This window comes from Marmota marmota, unplaced genomic scaffold (assembly GCF_001458135.2).
Source record: "Marmota marmota marmota unplaced genomic scaffold, marMar, whole genome shotgun sequence".
Classification (NCBI taxonomy): Eukaryota; Metazoa; Chordata; class Mammalia; order Rodentia; family Sciuridae; genus Marmota; species Marmota marmota.
This window is the reverse complement of record NW_025999968.1, coordinates 27061047-27079903: the sequence shown is the minus strand read 5'-3', so window position 1 is coordinate 27079903 and position 18857 is coordinate 27061047. Positions and strand designations below refer to the sequence as shown.

Here is an 18857-nt window from a genome sequence, read left to right as displayed (position 1 = left end):
AAAAAAAAAAAAAAACTACTATTCCAAATCAGTTAAAGGAAAAAAAAAAAAGCCATTTTCAAATTGTATATTTTCAGTGTCAGAATTTCATTTTTGTTTGTTTTTCTTTAAGTTAGTTGTACTACAAAAGATAATATTTTTTTTTAAAAAAGTGACAGATTCCTTCTATTTTTTCTTCCCACTTTTGATTGACTTTTAAAGATGTAATCTTCAGTAGCATTATAGTTTAAAACAGGGAAGAACAGTGGATAGGAGATCTAACTTACTCAGGGCACGATGGAGAAGAAAAGAGCTTTTCATAAACGAAATAAACTAAAATAAAAACAGGAATGTAGCATCTTATAAAAGGATTTGGCAGATGTGCTGAACTCATTTCTCAAAAATCAAACTAAAATGACAAAATAAGTCTGTGTGAAGATCCATTTTGCATGGAACATATTTTTCAGATGTTCCACTTACCGCCATTACATAGAGAGAAAAAAAGATTTTATTGTGGCTTACTGAAAATAATACAAAATGCTGGAAAGGACTAACTTTCCAAATAAAAATGAGAAAAGCCTGATAATTTAAAAAATATTTTGAAATATATGATCATAACACCAATAACAATTAATACATATTAAGCCAGGTATTCTTCTAAAAACCTTGTGTTTAGTTCCTCATTTAATCTTGACAATTCTATTACATGGTTATTATTAGTATCTGTATCTTAGAGAAAAGACATTAAGGCATAGAGAAGTTAAGTGACTTCTCAAAAATCACAGAGCATGTTAGTGATGGAGGCAAAATGCATAATAAAACATCGGGGAGAGATGTGCATGCATATGCATTGCAGGGAACAGGAGAGGAATATCTAGGGTGGAAGAAAAGTCACCAATATGTTGTATTTGGTATTGTTTCTTTGAACAGTAAGCTGTAGTTTATTTTTTTATTCTTGCATTTTGATATTTCCACATTTTTTTCACTGAGCATGTATTATTTGTATTATCAACTACTTCAATATGAATTAAATATACACTGTATTGTTAAAGCTTATAAAATGCATTATTTCAGTGACCAAATAAGCTTTCTATATCATCTGCTTATTTGTAAAACCCCATCCCTTCTCATATCATTTTTCTTATTTCAGGAAAAAAAAAAAACAACGAACAACAACAACAAAAAAAAAAAAACACATGCTAGAAAATGAGTGTGAATAGACAAAACTAAACTAAATCATTACAAAATACTACTCATTAGTTCTGCAAATGTTACCAAAACATGTAACCTAGATTCTATGTTTCTAATGTAATTACTAGATTGAAAATCCATAGCACCAAACTATAAATGATGTTCTTTTGTGAGGCGGGTCCTGGATGTTTAAACACATTGTGAGGTGTGGTTATTAGGTTGGGGCTCTTATTTACACAATATATGTGTTGCTTTTAATTTAAACTTTGTGTCATTGTGGTATCATTTGTTAATGAATAGATAATGAATAGGTAATTGCAAAGACTGCCTGATATATTTCTTATAATCTATTTTTGCACAGATTTAAGCCTGTTTAATTTTACTTGAATGGTAAAAACAACATAATAACATAGATTATGTATAAAAGGAGGGGGTTAAACTAAATCAGCTCTAAAGTTACTCCTAGTTTCAAATTCCATTAAAAAATTAAACAGATATTGTGATCAATTAGTCAAACCACAGTGCTGTTTCCTTGTGTGTAGATATATATTTATTCAAAGCATGCTTTGTTGAAGGATATGCACACACTTTTTCTTGAAGAGTCTGGCATACTAGAAAGAAGCACTACATTTTTATGGAAGGGATATTAAAACTGATCTACAAAGCAGCTTCACTGTCCATAGTGTTCATTATAATCTGTGAAACTGATTCTCAGCACAATTTGTGAGAATCAGGCTATGCATATAAAAGTTTCACTTGTTTAATTCTAATATGTATTCTTCAAGTAAAATAGCCTTGGCTGTGTTAATTATCCAAATAAAGGCAAGAGTTTTTTTTTTAACCCTCACTTATCAAGAATTAATTCTTAAGTGAAATAAATTTAAAGTTATATGTACTGAAAAAAAAAATTGAAAACTGCATATCCTGATACAAATGTAAAATATTGTGATCAATAACAGGAATCATAAAATATTTTAATTTGTAATTGATGGCTGTTGAATTCAAGACACAGATTTTTCAATCTATTTAAGATTACATAATTTTCCAAATGCTGCACTAGTTTTGTGGGGTTTTTTTCTGTCAGTTATTGAATGACTGAATGCAAATAAATTAATGCTTGAACTCATATACTTTTCAATATACATGGGCGAAAAGTAAGCAAAATCTGCCCTTGTATCAAAACAGCTATCACTCTAGTTTTTAAAAATCATTCTTCTGCTCATTCATGCATTGATTCTCTATATCCTTTATATTTCACACATATGTAATATCTCTGTTTATATTCTTATAAATATACATGTCAAAATACTTCATTTTGATATTGCAAACACTTGTGGTTCTAAAAAAAGGGAGCCTATGATGTTCCTATCAATAAGCAGTATTTAAGAATATTTATCATTCCCATCTGCACTTTTTTTACAATAAAGTGGATTAAATTTTCATAAAATATACAGAACCAATTTAAATATTTATATCTCCAAAACTCACATATTTATAACCTCACAGTTAACATCACTGTTTAAAAGAAAAATTTCAAAGTATCCAAATGACCTGATAACTACCTGAAATGCTAAATATGAATTAGTATAAATTTTTTAACATTAATTGTGAGCATAAAGAATACAAAAACAAATTTTAAATAGAAATGAACTCATATGCTGACATTCACACCACACTAATTTTCTTCTTTATAGACTCTTGAGCTTAACTACTTTCTTATATCTGTGCTTTGGTGATTGTAAATCAATGATTTGCTTTTTTTTTTTTTTTAAATCCAGCATACTACTTGTGTGTGCTTTTGCCATACTCTGTATTCACCAATGTTTACTTTTTTGGAATGAAATTTCCCTAGAGTTACGTTCTTTCTTGGGAATCATATGAAATTTAAAATATTGATATGGAATCTAATATGCACAGAACATAAACTTCCAAAATCAAATTAGAAATGTAACCCACTTATATTATTCCCCAAATACACAATCACTTCCTAATAACAACTCTATCTCATAAGTATTCACAATTCCCTTATAAGCCTCTGAAGAATTGTTAACAGAAATCAAGAAGATGTCAAAGGTGGCCTTAAAGACTACAATCACTTTACCTAATGCACATATATGTCTCACTGTCACTGCCTAGTAATGACAATATTTCCCCAGGTAATATTACTTTGGAGTTAGGTGAGGCAATGAATGGGTTAACTGACATACAGTGAAAGCTAACTCACAAAGGTGTAAAGCAGGAGAGTGAAGGAGAGTTGGCCCAGGCAGTGCAAGCCTTAGCCACCACCTCAATGCCTGCCATTAGGCACAACAGAAACAAACTGCAGCAGGAATGTGCAGGGGAAAGGATTTGTCTGACAAGAGAAAGACTTCCATGTCAGGAGCCAAATACCACTAACTCCCCAAGGCTTAAGCCTGCAAAATGCCAAATGATTACTGTGCATATGTGGAAACTTTTTTTCCTAAGGAAACAAAAGTATTTTAATGAATCACTGCAATCATTGGATATTTAGAAATAGCTTTTTCTTTTTCTTCCTTTCTTATTTTTTAAAAATTTCTTCTACTAGCTATCTTCTTTAAATGCAAGGATTTTGGGGGGTTCAAAAACATGAGCAGTGCTTTTAGAAAGAACCATTGGCTTTTAGTAAATGTTTCAAAACTGTGAAGCTCGTAGGAGCAGCACATTGCTCCTTCATCATTTTTTTTAAATTTACTTTAATAACAGAGTTTTAAAAATATCTCAGAGAGACTTGAGCTTTGAGATCTTCACCTGTTTGGAGGTGAATGGATCAGGAAATGCAAGGTTGGGTTAGGTTAGTAGAAACATGCCATAGACCTTTTATACATTTTATTTCATTTAATATCTCACTCTCACATGCAGAAATATTTTGCCAGAATTCCCAATTTACATATGCAAAATCTGGCTAATTTAGCCAGGATCATCCAAGTAATAAGAGGCAGACATGGGATTAGAACCTATTTCTGTATTAATACAAATCATGCGCTAGGAAAACAGATTGGAGAAGGTGAGTCTCAAAAACATAACTTATTTTGATGGAATAAACAAACATAATTCCACGGTCAATATGGCATTGCATGACAACTAGGATAGTCTAATGTTATTTATAGCATTAAAAATTACATTATAAAAAGGGATATAGTTATTAAGTAATGCAATGCTCTTAAATATATATGCAAGTCTGGATGAAATGTAGTGTCTAAAAATGTACTGTCTCCTTGGTAATCGGACACATAATCCACTGGTCTACAATTTTTCTGGAAATCCTATTTTGGAAATGTGAGAAGAGTCAACTTATAAGAAACAATCACCTCAAGATCCTCTGTTTTTTATTTATTTTTCTTAATCTGAAATGCTATTACTTAGCATAACGAGCTACTTTTGAGCACTGTGCCTCTAAATGATTCTGGTTATTATCAAAACTCCAACCTCCAAAGATGAAAACTTTTCCATTTTTATGATGTTCAAAAAAATGTGCCACAGGCTTAGAAGCAATTTCAAAATTTGCATTCCCAAAATGTTTTAAGCAATGATCACATCATTAGGGTATGTGTTTTTTCTCAAACCAACTACTTTGAATGAAACAACAGTTTCCATGTATAAATTTCTGGTATGTTTTTTATAATCCTTTGTCTAGACTTAGTGTATGATTTTTAAACAAATTATCTATTATTCATTAATTCACCTAATTGTCCATTGATTCCTATTTTGTGTCAGTAATTGCACAGAGGTCTGGAGATACAAAGATGAAAGCCGGTGCCTAAACTGAAATTACTCATGGTGGTTGGAAGAGATAGTAAGGATGATAGTATATTAAGTGGGCCTCCTGGTTTAACTACATAGTGAATTGTGTTATTTCTAAAAGGAGCTAATATTCAACAATTTAAAAAAAAGTAGGGAAGTAAACTATGAATTTTTTTCTAGTTTCTAAGGAGGCTGAAATGACAAAGAGGACTTGACCAAAACTAGTTCCATGAGTCTAAGCAAGCCACTGAGCCTTCTGACCCTTAGCTTGATCTTTAGAAACTAAGGAATTTTGACTTGATTTCATCTCAGCAGTCTCATCCAAAGCTATCATAATAAGCAACACACTGGAGCTCTAGACAGATTCACACTTAGATGTTTTTTACATTGGCTACCTCTTCTGATATTGCAGGACACTAGCCAAAAAAAAAAAAAAGGAAAAAAGAAAAAGAAATCTACAGATCATTAAAAAAAAAAAAAAAAAACTACTTCCTATCTAGACAAGGGTCATCTAGCCCAACTCCTAGCAATTAGTTATGGTGCTTCCTATATTTATCTTCATATAAACAAGAAAGAAGAGGTCTTCAGAATCCTCCTACTCCAGTTCCCAAGGACAAGTGATTTGGCATACTAAAATGGTACCTCTTTAAGAAGAAAAGACACCTGTTGAGTTTAGGTCATTTTTTTTCCCTCTACAAATATTAAGAGACACATGAAAAATAGTTCAGTTACCCCAGTTCAGACCACACTTATAAATTACTGGCACAAATCTGGTATCCACTGAAATATCTATAAATATGGCATTTATGAGTTGTTCTAGCAACAGCTGTTTGGATCTAATGGTTCGAAGCACTCTCAGGGTCTTCCTAAATGAGTAGTTAAAGCAGAAAAACAGCTGTTTAAAGAGGTGAATTTTGAAAGGCTCAGGGCAGAGCTTTGCCCAAAATTATTGCCTTCACTATCTTTGCCAGAGCCTGAAATTCAACAATTAGAGAGCCTCTGTTTCTTGAATTAAAATATTTTTCTGGAGATACCTTAAATTATTATCTATTAGCTGATGTATTCCTTTAGGTATTAAAAAAAATAAGAGGTTAACTAGAAATAGGACCTGTGAGAATGAGATTCAAGTTAAGCACGCTGTTTTAAAATTATACTCATCTCACTGATAAACTTGCTTAAGGATCTGCCCTAGGCATCATATGCATAATTGTTTTACTCTCATTGAAAATTCTCTTTTTATAGATGGATACAAGACAGAAATACACACACTACTCAGCGGGGTCAGCTTAGTGTCTCTTCTCCAGTAGCCTGAAGAGATGCTGAGCAGAAGAGCAAGGTTCTTGCTCTGAACACCCACATTTCCCTTGCCATGGCTTGCATCCCTGCCATCTTAAACTTTTTGAGATTTTACCAAGTGCTAGGTGAAGTAGGACTCCCTTGCATTTAGTCAAAGTATCCTTCACTTAAATTTCTAGGATCACCATGTGGGTGTATCTGGCTTGTTAGCCAACATATCCTTACTCTGCATGATAGATTCAATCCTCCTCTTTCCATAATTATTGTAATCTCCATTCTGGTTGACTGCCAGAGCCAATAGTTCAGTTATTTGAAACTTTAACTTTCCCTCTATCTTTGAATTTTTCTGGCTAGGAAGTTCCTGGGAACCCAAAGCCATGGGACAGATTAATCTAAGTCTTTGTAGTCAAGTTAATTTGTGTAGTGTGGAATGGTAGAGGCTGCTTTTTCTCAAAGGAGTCCTGTATGAATTCTTACAAATCCATTTAAGTCTTTGCTTACAGTTTCAAGAAAATTAAATCCTCTGCCTTAAATAAGTTGACTGTATATTGAAACTATTTAAGTTATAATTGTATTCTTTCTTTTTAATGAATATAAACTTATGCTCAAATAGCAATGAAATACAAGGCACTTAAAACTGATTGTTAATGCCACTGCCTGTAATTTCTTTTCAATAAATAAATGTTCATTTGCTAAGTGAATATTCTGTCTCATAGATAAAACACGCAACATGGATAGTAAAAGTCATTAGCATAATACAAATGCTTGCAAAAGGCCTTTGGAATGCCTAAACTTAAAAAAGTACACTACCAAGGACTTGGAAAGAATCTCAAACTTCAAGGCCAAAAATCCACTACATATTAATCTTCTTTATCAAAAAAGTTGATTGGGGCACTAAAGACAAAAATAAGCCTATTGTGCAAGAGCAAAAAAGAGAGGAGAGAGAGAGAGAGAGAGAGAGAGAATATATAAAAGACTGAGAGACCACATGGTATGGTGGAAAGATGCTACACTGAGGCAAGGGGATCTGGTGGCCTTGATTTTTTCTCCAATCAGCTTTTAAATCTCTAACCAGGCATTTCAACTCTGTGAACATGCATTTTCCCATATGCAAAAAGGAGAGGGTGAAGTACTTTTTCCAGGGTTTTTCCATGACAAACAATCTCAGAGCAGTTTTATGACTTAACCAAGGTGGCAGAGTCCAGAGAAAGAGTTTGAAAAAACTCTACAAACTTATAACTGGAGCTTTGCTTCCCAAGGGAACTATTTTAAGTGAAAGCACTCATGCAGATTCACCCAGCTGTTACCCTTGAAAAGCACAGAGTAAATATGTTCTAACTTTCACAAAGCCGGAAATGTGATTGTTAAAAACTTCTGAGCGTAATTAGAAATTTGGAGATTGTTTTCTGGTTTTGTCATCTCATTTATAAACTACTTAATTCTGAAAACTTTCCTTTAAGAATCTTCCTAATGTGAACATTAAGAACATGGTGTAGGGTGGGTAGACAACAGACTGTCTGCATTTAAGATGAGAAGTTCATGGGGTATGAAGGGAATCTATGATTTCATATCATTGCCTTCAATTTTTTCTGACACATATTTCGAAATTTTCTGTTGATTCCTACTGTCACTGCTAGTACACAAGTGCATTCCTTTCCACACACGTTCTGCAGTGTCATCAGCCTCCAGAGCATGTGCTAAGAAACACGAGTCAAGAGTTCTCCTGAGGAGATGTTAGGATAGATGAGTGAGGGCAATAAAGAGATGGTGGGCATGGGGAATAGGTGGCTTAGCATCTCTCAGAAATACCTGGCACTGTACAACTCACTGTAAGATATATGCATAGCATGTAATTTATAGGATTTAATTTACTCTTCAGACACTTACAAATTACTTTGATTCATGTAGCCTACCATATGCCTCCATAACAGATTATAGGACAGCCTAGGTGTGTGCAGCTTTCTATATTTTTAAGACCACTCACCAACAACATATAATATGTTCTATAAAAACCTAAACTTAAAATATCAGCTGTTAGGGGAAAGGCTGAGAATACACTTGCTTGGAAAATAAAGTTCCGTTAGTTCACAAAGAATTTTCAGTATATGATCATGCATTGAAAAGAAAAGCATACCTATGCTTAAGATTGATTATAATGATAATGAACCATGTTGATACATTAATTTACAAGGACTTCACAACTAGAGGTATAGCTCAGTGGTAGATTACTTGTCTAGCATTTGTGAGGCAAAAGCAAACATTCGAGCACCTCAGAGCTATGCAGATTTGAAGGGAAAATCAGTGCAAAGATACATTAGGACAACTGAATAAAAAAATATAAAACTTTAATGTTCTCTCTCCTAGCATTTTATAAATGACCATTAAACTTTCTTAATTACACTGTCAGACTTTTTATTCCTTTCCTTTTTATTTCCTCAATAAATAAGTTTTTCAAGAGCACTAGGAGTTGAAGCCCCATTTTTTTGTCTCACAGGCAAGATGCTATTAGGGGTCACTTCCCATGTACGGTGAAAACAATCTTCTTGGACAACAATGATAAAACCTTATGGAATGCAAAAACAACCAAAATATGTATTCTCGGATGACTGCATTAGGGCCAAGTCAATATTAGTCCCACTTCACCCACGCACCGCATAGTCTAAAAATGCTGTCAGCCTGATAAGAATTTCCTGATTTACTCTTTTCTCCAATAGAAAATATAGGTCATCAAAATAAACTCTTGACAGTAAAAGAACAGTAGTCATACTTTCAAGTCTCTCTTTAGTTCCCTAGCCAGTCAAATGTCAAATAGAGAAAAAAAAAAGAAAGAAAAAGAGAGAGAGAGAGATTTGAACAAGACATTTTAGTAAAAGCAACATGAAAATTCCAAGCACCCCTTTCAACTCAATTCTTATGATCAACTCAGCCAAACTTCTACTTAAGCAATGTCTACAGGAGCTCAAATACAGTAGAAGTTGATCATAGTACAACATAAATGTAGACAACTCAGGTTTACAAAGATTTTTTTTTTAAGTTCATTCTTCAGCTTGTTGATAGCTTTTAGTAAAAGAATGAATTCATTCCTCACGGAAAACTAATTTTATGATTGGTAATTTGTAATTTTTCTAATAATGGATTGCATTTTCTAACACAAATAAAGTATTACAATACTAATCCCTACACAGAGGTTCATTGAATTAATTTCACAACTCTACAAAAAGACCTTATTTGCAACTTCTAGCTCACCAGATTTCTTTAAGAGGGGGAACTATCTTTCTGAATATTTAATAAAGTTTGAATCTGTTGCTTATCTACACTCCAACTGTTAACTGAAGTCCTCTAGAGTTTCAGAGATGGAGGAAAAGAGCTTCATTCTGGACTGGATGTTAAAAATACCCCCAGGGTCTCCTTGCCTCACTTATCCCACTTGAACTCCCATAGGTTTAAACCTCTATTACTGATATTTTGCATATACCAAAGAAAAACAGCTAAACTAAATGTTTTAATCTGTTCATCCTCAGTACAAATTACAAAATGTTTCCCCATCCTCCTCTTCAAAAGTAATTTCACCTTGAAATGCTGAAGCTGTTGAATAGTACAAATAAACAAATAAATAAATAATAGCAAGAAAGTAGGGCTTCTTCCTTTTTCACCCTATCTGGTACAAGTTAAGTTGGTTCTGTGTTGCAGATGAATCTGGGGCATGTACCCTTACAGAATCAGTTGAATTTTACAGCCCCTAAAATTTAAATAGAAAGTCATAGTTTCTTTCCAAAGAAACCTATCAATCCAGGAAAGGAACAGAAGAAGAAATATAAAAATTCGAGGTGCGAATTAACTGAAGGGTCAAGTACGTAGAGCCACAATAAAACATTTGTTTCCTGAGAAACAAAAATCAAGGAAATCAGTAAATTCTGTCAATGATAATGCCCTAACCCCTAACCATATCTAGTGGCATTTAAGACTCTAAACCCCACAATCTGAGGAGGATCCTATTTTGGTACAGTCCCTTAACACACACATACATTTTTTAATGTAGTGCTAATTAAACCTTGTGGTGTTCAGTGAGTAATATCCAAGGACACCTAGTGTCTGATTCCACAGAGCCATGGTCTCCCTTCTAAACTAGATCGTCTCCTTGTTCTGAGTCCCTCTTTAAGGATGCATTCAGTCGCCTAGCATGGCAGAAACCCAGCTTCCAGGGACTCAAGATTACCTCTGGAATGGGGAACACACGTTTCAACAGACCAAACACTGTTAACAGGCTCTGTGCTTTGATGGAATTAGAAAATGAATGAAGAACCTTGACATCACTGCCGTCTAAGTCACAGTCACAGAGAAAAGCTCTTCGAGAAGTTATAGAAATATTCAATATAGGTTGCATTAGGCCAGTGTTCCACCCTAAAATTCCCCAAAAAGCTCATGTCATGAGCTCACTGTTCAGGTAGCCTCTTATACCTCAGTGGCACACTTCGTTCTCCTAATCCCGAAAAACCTGGCTGGCACACTCTCACCTTTCCAAAGAAACAAAATATTTGATTTAAAGGAAGTTTACTCACATAGTCCTAAGTCAGATGCCCTTGGTGAGCTTCAGAGAACTGAGTCCTAAGAGTCAGGGTGGCTTTGAGGATCAGCCTCTGAGCTCTGGTGACAACAGCTCAATAAAGCCCCCAGCCAGGTAATGCCTCTTATCCCACCCATCCACCTGGCTGTTCTTCCCTCCCCAAGCCTCTCCTCCTATCTTCTGTTAGCTTTCTGCTCAGGGACGCTTCCGCAGGTCCCAGAGCATCCTTTGCGCCACCCGTCCCAGCCGGACGGGATGTCGCAGGAGCCCCAGACCGATACTCTCGGTGCCCCTCGCCCCCGCCCCCGGCAGGTTGCCTGCTCGGTGACTCACCTGCTGGCCAGGTTGGGGAGCCGAATGATAGCAAGCTGTGGGGCAGGTTGCAGCTGCCACAGGGTTGGGCAGATACTGGGGCGCTCCATACGGCTGGGGGTGATACATCACCTCCGCACAACTCATGGCAGCAGGGGCAGCGGCGGACCCCGAGTTGCCGCCGCGGCTTTACGCGCTGGCGCGAGGGGCGCCGCTGCCACCGCCGCAGCTGCTGCCTCTGTGGCTGCTCCAGCTGCTACTGCGGCGAAGGCGGGTCTTCGGCGGCCTCCGGCTCCGCGCCGGGAGCGAGCTCGGGAGGGGTTGGCAATCAGCGGCGGCCCATGAGCGGGCACCTTCATCTTCAGCCCCTCCGGGTGCCCCCTTGCCCGAGCTTATATAGCGACTCCGGGACGCAGCCGCCCGCCCTGCAACTGGAGCATGACAGTGCTCGGTTCCGGAGAGGGCAGCGATGCCCAAGGCAGCAGCAGCCACAGACCTGGCCCGGGTTAGGTAGCCCTGGGGAGCCGGGACACTGGTTTGCATATACACAATGCACGCCCGGGGCTCGTCCTATCACCAGCGCTAGCTGCTGGGCGAGGACCGGGAGGCGGGGGCACCGAGGGAAGAAGGCTGGGGAGGAGGGGGAACGCTTCACCTCCCCAGGCTCTGACGCCGAGCTTTGCAAAGTTCCCTCAACTCTGTCTGCGGAGGGCGGGTCGCCCAGCAGGGGGACCCTGGAGAGGGCTGGCTGCGGATTGGAGCGAAGTTTGCAGCCCTCTCCGCCTCCCAGCATGGGATGGTGGTGGGAGGAGAATGGTATGCTAGAGGCTCCGCGCCCTCAGAGTTCCACAGGATCCCACCCTGTCTGTGTCACCTGGACACCAGGGCCAGAGCTTCGCAATTCCAAGAAGCTTTTACAGGGCGCATCAACACTAGACCCAAATGGAGGTCAAATGTACAAAGAGGTAAAACCTCGCAGGCGCAAAATAAACTGAGATTAGTTCCAAACATTAAAAATACCCCGAAGTGAAAGTTAATATTATCCCAAGTGCTCACATGCCAAGAATGTAACGCGGTTTTCTACAAGCAATTCCGCTTTAAATTTAATCTTCATGGTAAGACATTCCTGTGGGATGTGTACCTTTTCTGGCTCTTACCACCTGGTTTCCATAGAGCTCTAGGGGAAAAAAATTGATCAAACCCATTCAGCTACTATTTAAAGATGTATTGATTTGCAAGTGGCTTATAAATCCTCTCCAAAAAGAACAAAAAAAAATGTTTGTAGGAATATAATTGTTTTGCGATATAATCAGTTTTAGAAAAGAATTATACATATTTTATAAATGAGCAAACTATAGTTCTGACCTTTACCTCTTTTATGACACACAGTGATCTCTTGTTTTTGATCTGTCCTTTCTCAGAAGAAAGTCAATTTGGATGTCAAATGAGCTGATTTTGTCATGGACTAAATAGCGTCCCTCACCAAAAATTCACAAGTTGAACCCTCAGCCCCCAATATGATTGTATTTGAACATAGGCCTTAAGGAGGCAATTAAGAAGTCATGGCTTTGGGACTTATTGGACAGACTGGTGTGCTTACAAGAGGAAGACACCTCAGATTGATATCTCTCTCTCTCTCTCTCTCTCTCTCTCTCTCTCTCTCTCTTCCCCCACCCCTCCACTGACAGAGAAGAAAGTCCATATGAAGAGTCAGTGCCAAGGCAGCTGTCTCTACAAGCCAGGAAGAAAAGCCTAACTTAAAATCAACACTGCAGGAGGATCTTGAATTTGTAACTTCCAGAACTTAGAGAAAATAAATTTTGTTGTTTAAATCACCCAGTCTGTGTGTGGTATTTTTCTTATGCCAGACCCAGCATACCAATGTACATGTATAGTTCTAATATATTGTTAATCTTTATATCCTCTCACACAAATGCACACACACAAAGACATAAACTATACATAAACTATAAAATTGAATAGGAACATTTTGCTATCCCATAACATCTCCTATTAATTCATTCATTTTATCATCCCTTGATTCTTAAAAATATATTTATCAGGGACTTACACTGTTAGACCTTTAAATTATGCTTTTTTAGCATTTTTATCAATAAAATAAATACAAATTTACTTCAACTGTTTATTACTGTATTTTCCCAAATTTACTCTCCTTGGTTATACCCCAGACTCATCTATTTGGATTCTTTCTAGACCACTCTACACAGGTGCTCCATAAGGACTTTGGTCATGATAGCACTGATCTCCCCACACCCCAAATTGATCCTGCTTTCATGTCTATCCCAGATATTGAAACATCAGTGATCAACTATACCAGTAGACAACTTAGAATCTTCACACACTCCTTTCTTCTCCTCAGAGTCCCTACCTCCAGTCTTGGAGTCCAGTTGATCCCAAATCTTACATTGATGCTGACAAGCTGACAATCTCCTCTCCTTTCCTTACTCTTGTTGCTATGATCTTGAGTTTCTCAGTATCTCTTCCCCAGAATTCTGCAAGAGGCTCCTTGCTGATTTTCAGGCCTCATGTACAGATCCATTCTGAGCAATTTTTATTTATTCTTTTATGATCCAAACACAGCAAATCAAACAGAGCAATGAGGTTTTATCCCTTTAAAAAAAATCATAGTAGCTCCATAAAATGTGTCATTACTTTTTTTTTTTTTTTTAATCTTCCAATCATGGACTCTGCCTTTGTGACTACCATGTAGTCATCTGAATCAAGAGCTCCCATTCTAGGTAGGATCCATAGAATCTTCTACCACTATGTCTTTTTATAGGTGTGCAGAACATCTGATCCAACAGCCTACTTCCTGTCTTCTTCACTTGCTAATTCTTTCTTGCTCTTCAAGGAACCATTTTTTAGAAGATCCAATGAAGGGTAGCCTTAATGCCTCTATTCTCAACAGACACTGCTCTTATTTTACTAATAATCAATTACTTGACCTGAAACTGCTTATGTGCTTGTCCTGACAATAACTATTTGAGAGCTGAGATTGTGACTTCTACTTCTGAATCTCAACCCTATAAAGTGTCGCTTAATAAATATTCATTGAATAAATTATAAAAAGGAAGGAATAAAAAACATTTTAGAAGAATCTAAAAAATCCAAGCATATATGAAATCAATGAATGTTAAAACGGTGAACATGTTTCTGCTTTTCTCTCAAATAAGAGAATGAGAAGTTACTGATGGTAGAAAAAATTCAAGACCTAGAGGATAAAGTGACTGAATTCAACCACAAAGCTAGGACAGCCTCTCAAAACACTTAATAGCTCCAACTTTTTCTTCAGATAATATAATTATAATTAATTACATTTTCCAATGATGTGTTTAATGTCTATCTCCTCTACTAGAATCTTGCAGAGATCATTTCTATCTTATTTACTCCTACATTTAACATTTACGAGGTTGATTGAGAAACCAGAACTAGATTAAAGATATGATACCCCCACTTGTGGTACTTTCCAAGTGCCCAAAGATCTTGCAAATCTTCATTTTGTGACAAAGATATTGTTCTTAGGTCCTAAAGTCATGGACACAAATGTCTGGAAGTAGTTGATAAAATCTTCCTACAATGTAATATCTTTTTTGATAGCTTCCCTTTTTATTGTTGAAAGAAAAAAATGAGAAAGTAAAGATAAATTCTGTCTAGAATTAGAATCTAAAGAATAAATCATTGCTAAGAGTCACAGCCAAGTAATATGATGCATGGCATTTTTGGTTGAAAGGTGACACCAGCAAGCCATTGAGATGATATGATTATGTTAAGATCTGCATTCATATGTATATTGGACTCCTGCTGTCCACCTCAGCCTGCTACTGGACTCCTGGAGAATTCCCATTGGTTGGGGAAGTGCGGTAGGAGGGAATTCCGGAGGAGGGACTTCCTGTTGGGGTCCGGGAGAAGGCCTCTTGGGTCGGTCGGAAATCTTCCCAGGAGCGTACGGGCATTGGTGGCAGTTTCAAAAATAAAGTTTGTTCCTGCTTGAGTGGCTTGTGATTTTGTGCCCAGCCAGACCGCAGCAAATCATAGAAAAGAGAGAGAAAATATCTTGTCAAAGGCTGTAGTATTAGTTGTCTCCTTGGTAAAAATTAGAACTGTTAGAACTAAGTTAGAACTAAGTTAGAATTCTGGTAGAAAAGGAGATATGTCTGACTTATCCAAGGTATATGTTAAGGGTTTTAGAATGGAAAAGAATCAGAAGAGTCATTTAGTTTAAAACATCTTGTTTCATAGATAAGTGAACATATGGCCTGAGAAAGGTCTCATAATGGACTTGTGGTAGAACCAAAGCCCCAAGTCTCTTGAATCTTGATTCAATTTTCTTTCCATCATCACATGATAAGGATATATGAATAAACACCACATAATAAGGATATATGACTAAACACTTCTGTTCATATTTATATTCACATTATAGATGTGTATGCATATTCATTTATGCAAATACAAGCATGCATACATGAAAAAAAAAAGAGGTTTCCTATTATATTATCCTTTGGTCACCTTGGAATGTGTGGGCAGAAGTGCAGACCAGTTGCATTTAGCTGTGTATAATGAGTCACTCAGATCAGATAATACTATCTGACCACTGCATTCATTGTCATCGCTATTATGTACAAGAGTCACAATTGCGTGGAAAGAACAATGAAAGGTAATGTGATTTTATGAACTTCTCAGCCTATGTTTCTCAAAGTTTGCCCTCTGGTATTTTCTTCTCTTTCTTTAGCACTACTTACCTTCTCTTCTGATTGAATCTATATATGGAGCCAAATCTTACCTGGTCTGATATTTATCCCTCTACTTTTTTCTATCCCAGTCACTGTAATACTAATAAAATACCCAAATGACCTGAAATGTTCCCAATTCTTCAGATTCAGTAATTTACAGCCACTATATTTTAAGATTCTACCTGCAAATTTTCCTAGAATGTTCCCAAATTTTATAGCTGACATTTAGTGAGGTGAACCTCCCATTTACTTATTCATTTATTTATTTTAATTTGGAGAGGTAACTTGAACTGGATTTTTCTTTTTTTATATTTTATTTTTTAATATATATTTTTTAGTTTTAGGTGGACACAATATCTTTTTTTTAAATTTTTATGTGGTGCTGAGAATCGAACCCAGTGCCTCACGCATGCTAGGCAAGCATGCTACCACTTGAGCCACATCCCCAGCCCTTGAACTGGATTTTCAATTATCTCTTGGGATAAGTTAGGGTCAAAAGTGGGGGAACTTCTTTTTTTGAGTGATGACAGCCAGCCTGCTTTTAGCTTGGGGTACCAATGTAAGAAAACATAGAGGACCTGTAAATACATTTGCATGGCTATCCCAGGCTATATATCCAAATCCCCTCCTTACCTATTCCAGCCACTAAACAGCAACTTTGAGGCAGCCTCTGGCCTAAGTTGAGCCCACTGATAAAACAGCCTGCTCTGGGCTCTGAGGATATGGGTGTCCATCATTTGTGTAGAGGATCAGCAGGTTATGAGTATAAAAACATGGTTATTTTAGGCAGAAAAAATGATCTGCTAGAGTTTTCCATACTCTAATATCTGAAATCTATGAACACGTTATCTTACATAGTTAAGACAGTTGAGATTATAGATGAAATGAAGATTGCTATGGAGAAAATTTTAAGATAGGAAGATAATTATGATTATCAGGGTGGGCCCAATGTCATCCTAAGGGCTCTTAAAAAAAAAAAAAAAAAAAGAGGAAGGACAGAGAGGAGTCAGTCTCACATTGATAGGAAATAAGGTAAAAGACTCCATAGGTCATTGCCGACTTTGAGGGCAGAAAGAAGGGAATCAAAAGCAGAGGAAGAGAGGAAGTCAACTGAAGCAGGACAGGGAGGAAAATGGAGTCCTCTAGAGTCTCCAGAAATGCATGCAACCTTGCTGACATCAGTAACAAGCTGAAGCTTGAGATTTCTGACAAGATATGAACGTAAGATAATAAATGTGCTTTGTTTAAAATCACTATGTTTGTGGTTACTGGTTATAGCAACGATCGGAGAATGATACAATAATTTCATGGGGCAAGGGTCACTAGAAAGGAGGGCTCTAGAGGAGCAAATTCCCTTGGTCCTGCAGTGTTCCATGAGGAGATGTGCAATGGAAAGGTGGTTAGTGAGAGGGACTCTGAATCTCAGAGGCCAGGGAGGGATTCTGATTGCCTGGATCTTAAGGTGGTACCAATGTAATAGAAAATAAAATATGAATTCAAAATGTATAGGCAAATAAGAGCTTTTTATTTTATGTCCTTCAATGCCCACAACTTCATGGTACTTATGCATATCCTCTTAACATTTGTCACCTCCTGTTTATTTCACCAGTCTCAAATCTTTAACATTTAACTTTTGTTCACTTTCTTCCTTTTCACAACACTCTTCTGCCCCATCTCACCACCAAAAGTCAGTAAGATCACTGGTAATTCACATGTTAAAAAATACAAAGTTGATTATTTAAACCTTATCCTATTTGATACTTCATAATGTTTGATATGGTGGATTAATCTCTCCTTAAATTTCTTCTCCTGACATCTGTTTTTGACATCCTCCTCTTTTAATCTGTTTTCCTCTACTCTGACATGCTTTCTGCTTTCTTTGTTCACTACCTAAACTTTAAATATAGAGTTCCATAGTGCATATGGTTCTTTCTCATCTTATTCTATACTCTCATCTTAAGAGATCTCATGCATCTTTGAATCACCTCTATATACAATAACTTAGAAAATTAACCTCCCACCCAGAGGGTTCCTCAGACCACATGACTTGAAGAGATGCTTCCCTATGGGGGTTCTGAAATCAATAAATAAGAGCAAATATAATCATGCATGGCCCAAAGGAGTATTTTGTTTTATATGTTTATTTTATATATATGTAATATTATATATAATAGTATATTATAAATTATTACGTATGCATATTTGTATGTATTATAATATAAAAATGTACTGGGATTGAACCCAGGGGTACTTTAGCACTAAGTTACATCCCCAGTTCTTTTAAATTTTTGTTTTGAGACAGGATCTCACTACTTTGCTGTAGCTAACCTCAAACTTGTGATCATCTTATCTCAGCCTCTGGAGTCTCTGGGATTAAAGACATATGCCATCACACCCAAATGTTTATTTTATTTTGATTTGCTATTGAAAGTTTTCCCAATCCCTTACAAAGAGTTAAATACACTAATACTGTATCTCAATAAATTTCACATGGATTCTAACATTGAAAAGACTTTATTTTCTGTGGTTGACCACCACCAGATGAAATATTAGTTCATGTTTAAAAGCCATTTTTAAAGATATATACTATTTAAAAAGTGCTAATGCTAAAATCTCATTCAGCTTGGCAATACACATAATGTAGGAGGGGCATGGGAGAGTTTAGATGACTCAAGGAATGACAGACTCACATCTCCCACATTAATTTTATTCTCTGTTGGGTTCAATGTTGACCACATTGCTTCTTTATCATTAATTTTATCTCCCCATCCTCTTATATATATTTCATTTCTGAATGGGGATAGTAATATTAATAGGGCTTCTCTGTAGATTGATAAATAATGTAGATAAGACTCATAGTGTGGAATATGAACCATGTTGAAACATTTGTTTGTTTTCCTGTTAAAATAACTACCTTGGAAAGTTGTGGAATAGACCAAGGTCTAGAATCGTGGGGCAACAAAAACCTTTTTTAAAAGCATAATTTGGGAATCATTTTA

The 18857-nt window shown here is 36.5% G+C and overlaps 2 protein-coding genes across 2 annotated transcripts in view; both read right to left on the bottom strand.

The window, feature by feature from the left end:
- Vgll3 (vestigial like family member 3) overlaps window positions 1–11268 on the bottom strand; it is a 49064-nt gene extending 37796 nt beyond the window's left edge. The window contains exon 1 of the mRNA XM_048803501.1: window positions 11126–11268. Coding sequence (XP_048659458.1) covers window positions 11126–11251 — 126 coding nt within the window. The 5' untranslated portion in view covers window positions 11252–11268. The remainder of the gene's footprint in view (window positions 1–11125) is intronic.
- A 25-nt stretch (window positions 11269–11293) lies between these two features.
- LOC125616916 lies at window positions 11294–11647 on the bottom strand. Its single transcript, XM_048803502.1, has one exon. It carries the CDS (start codon window positions 11645–11647, stop codon window positions 11294–11296), a length of 354 nt encoding a protein of 117 aa, XP_048659459.1.
- Between the last annotated feature and the right edge of the window lie 7210 nt (window positions 11648–18857).

Excerpts from the sequence above, each read along its gene's own strand:
- LOC125616916 (XM_048803502.1), bottom strand. The coding sequence starts at position 11,647 with ATGCAAACCAGTGTCCCGGCTCCCCAGGGCTACCTAACCCGGGCCAGG.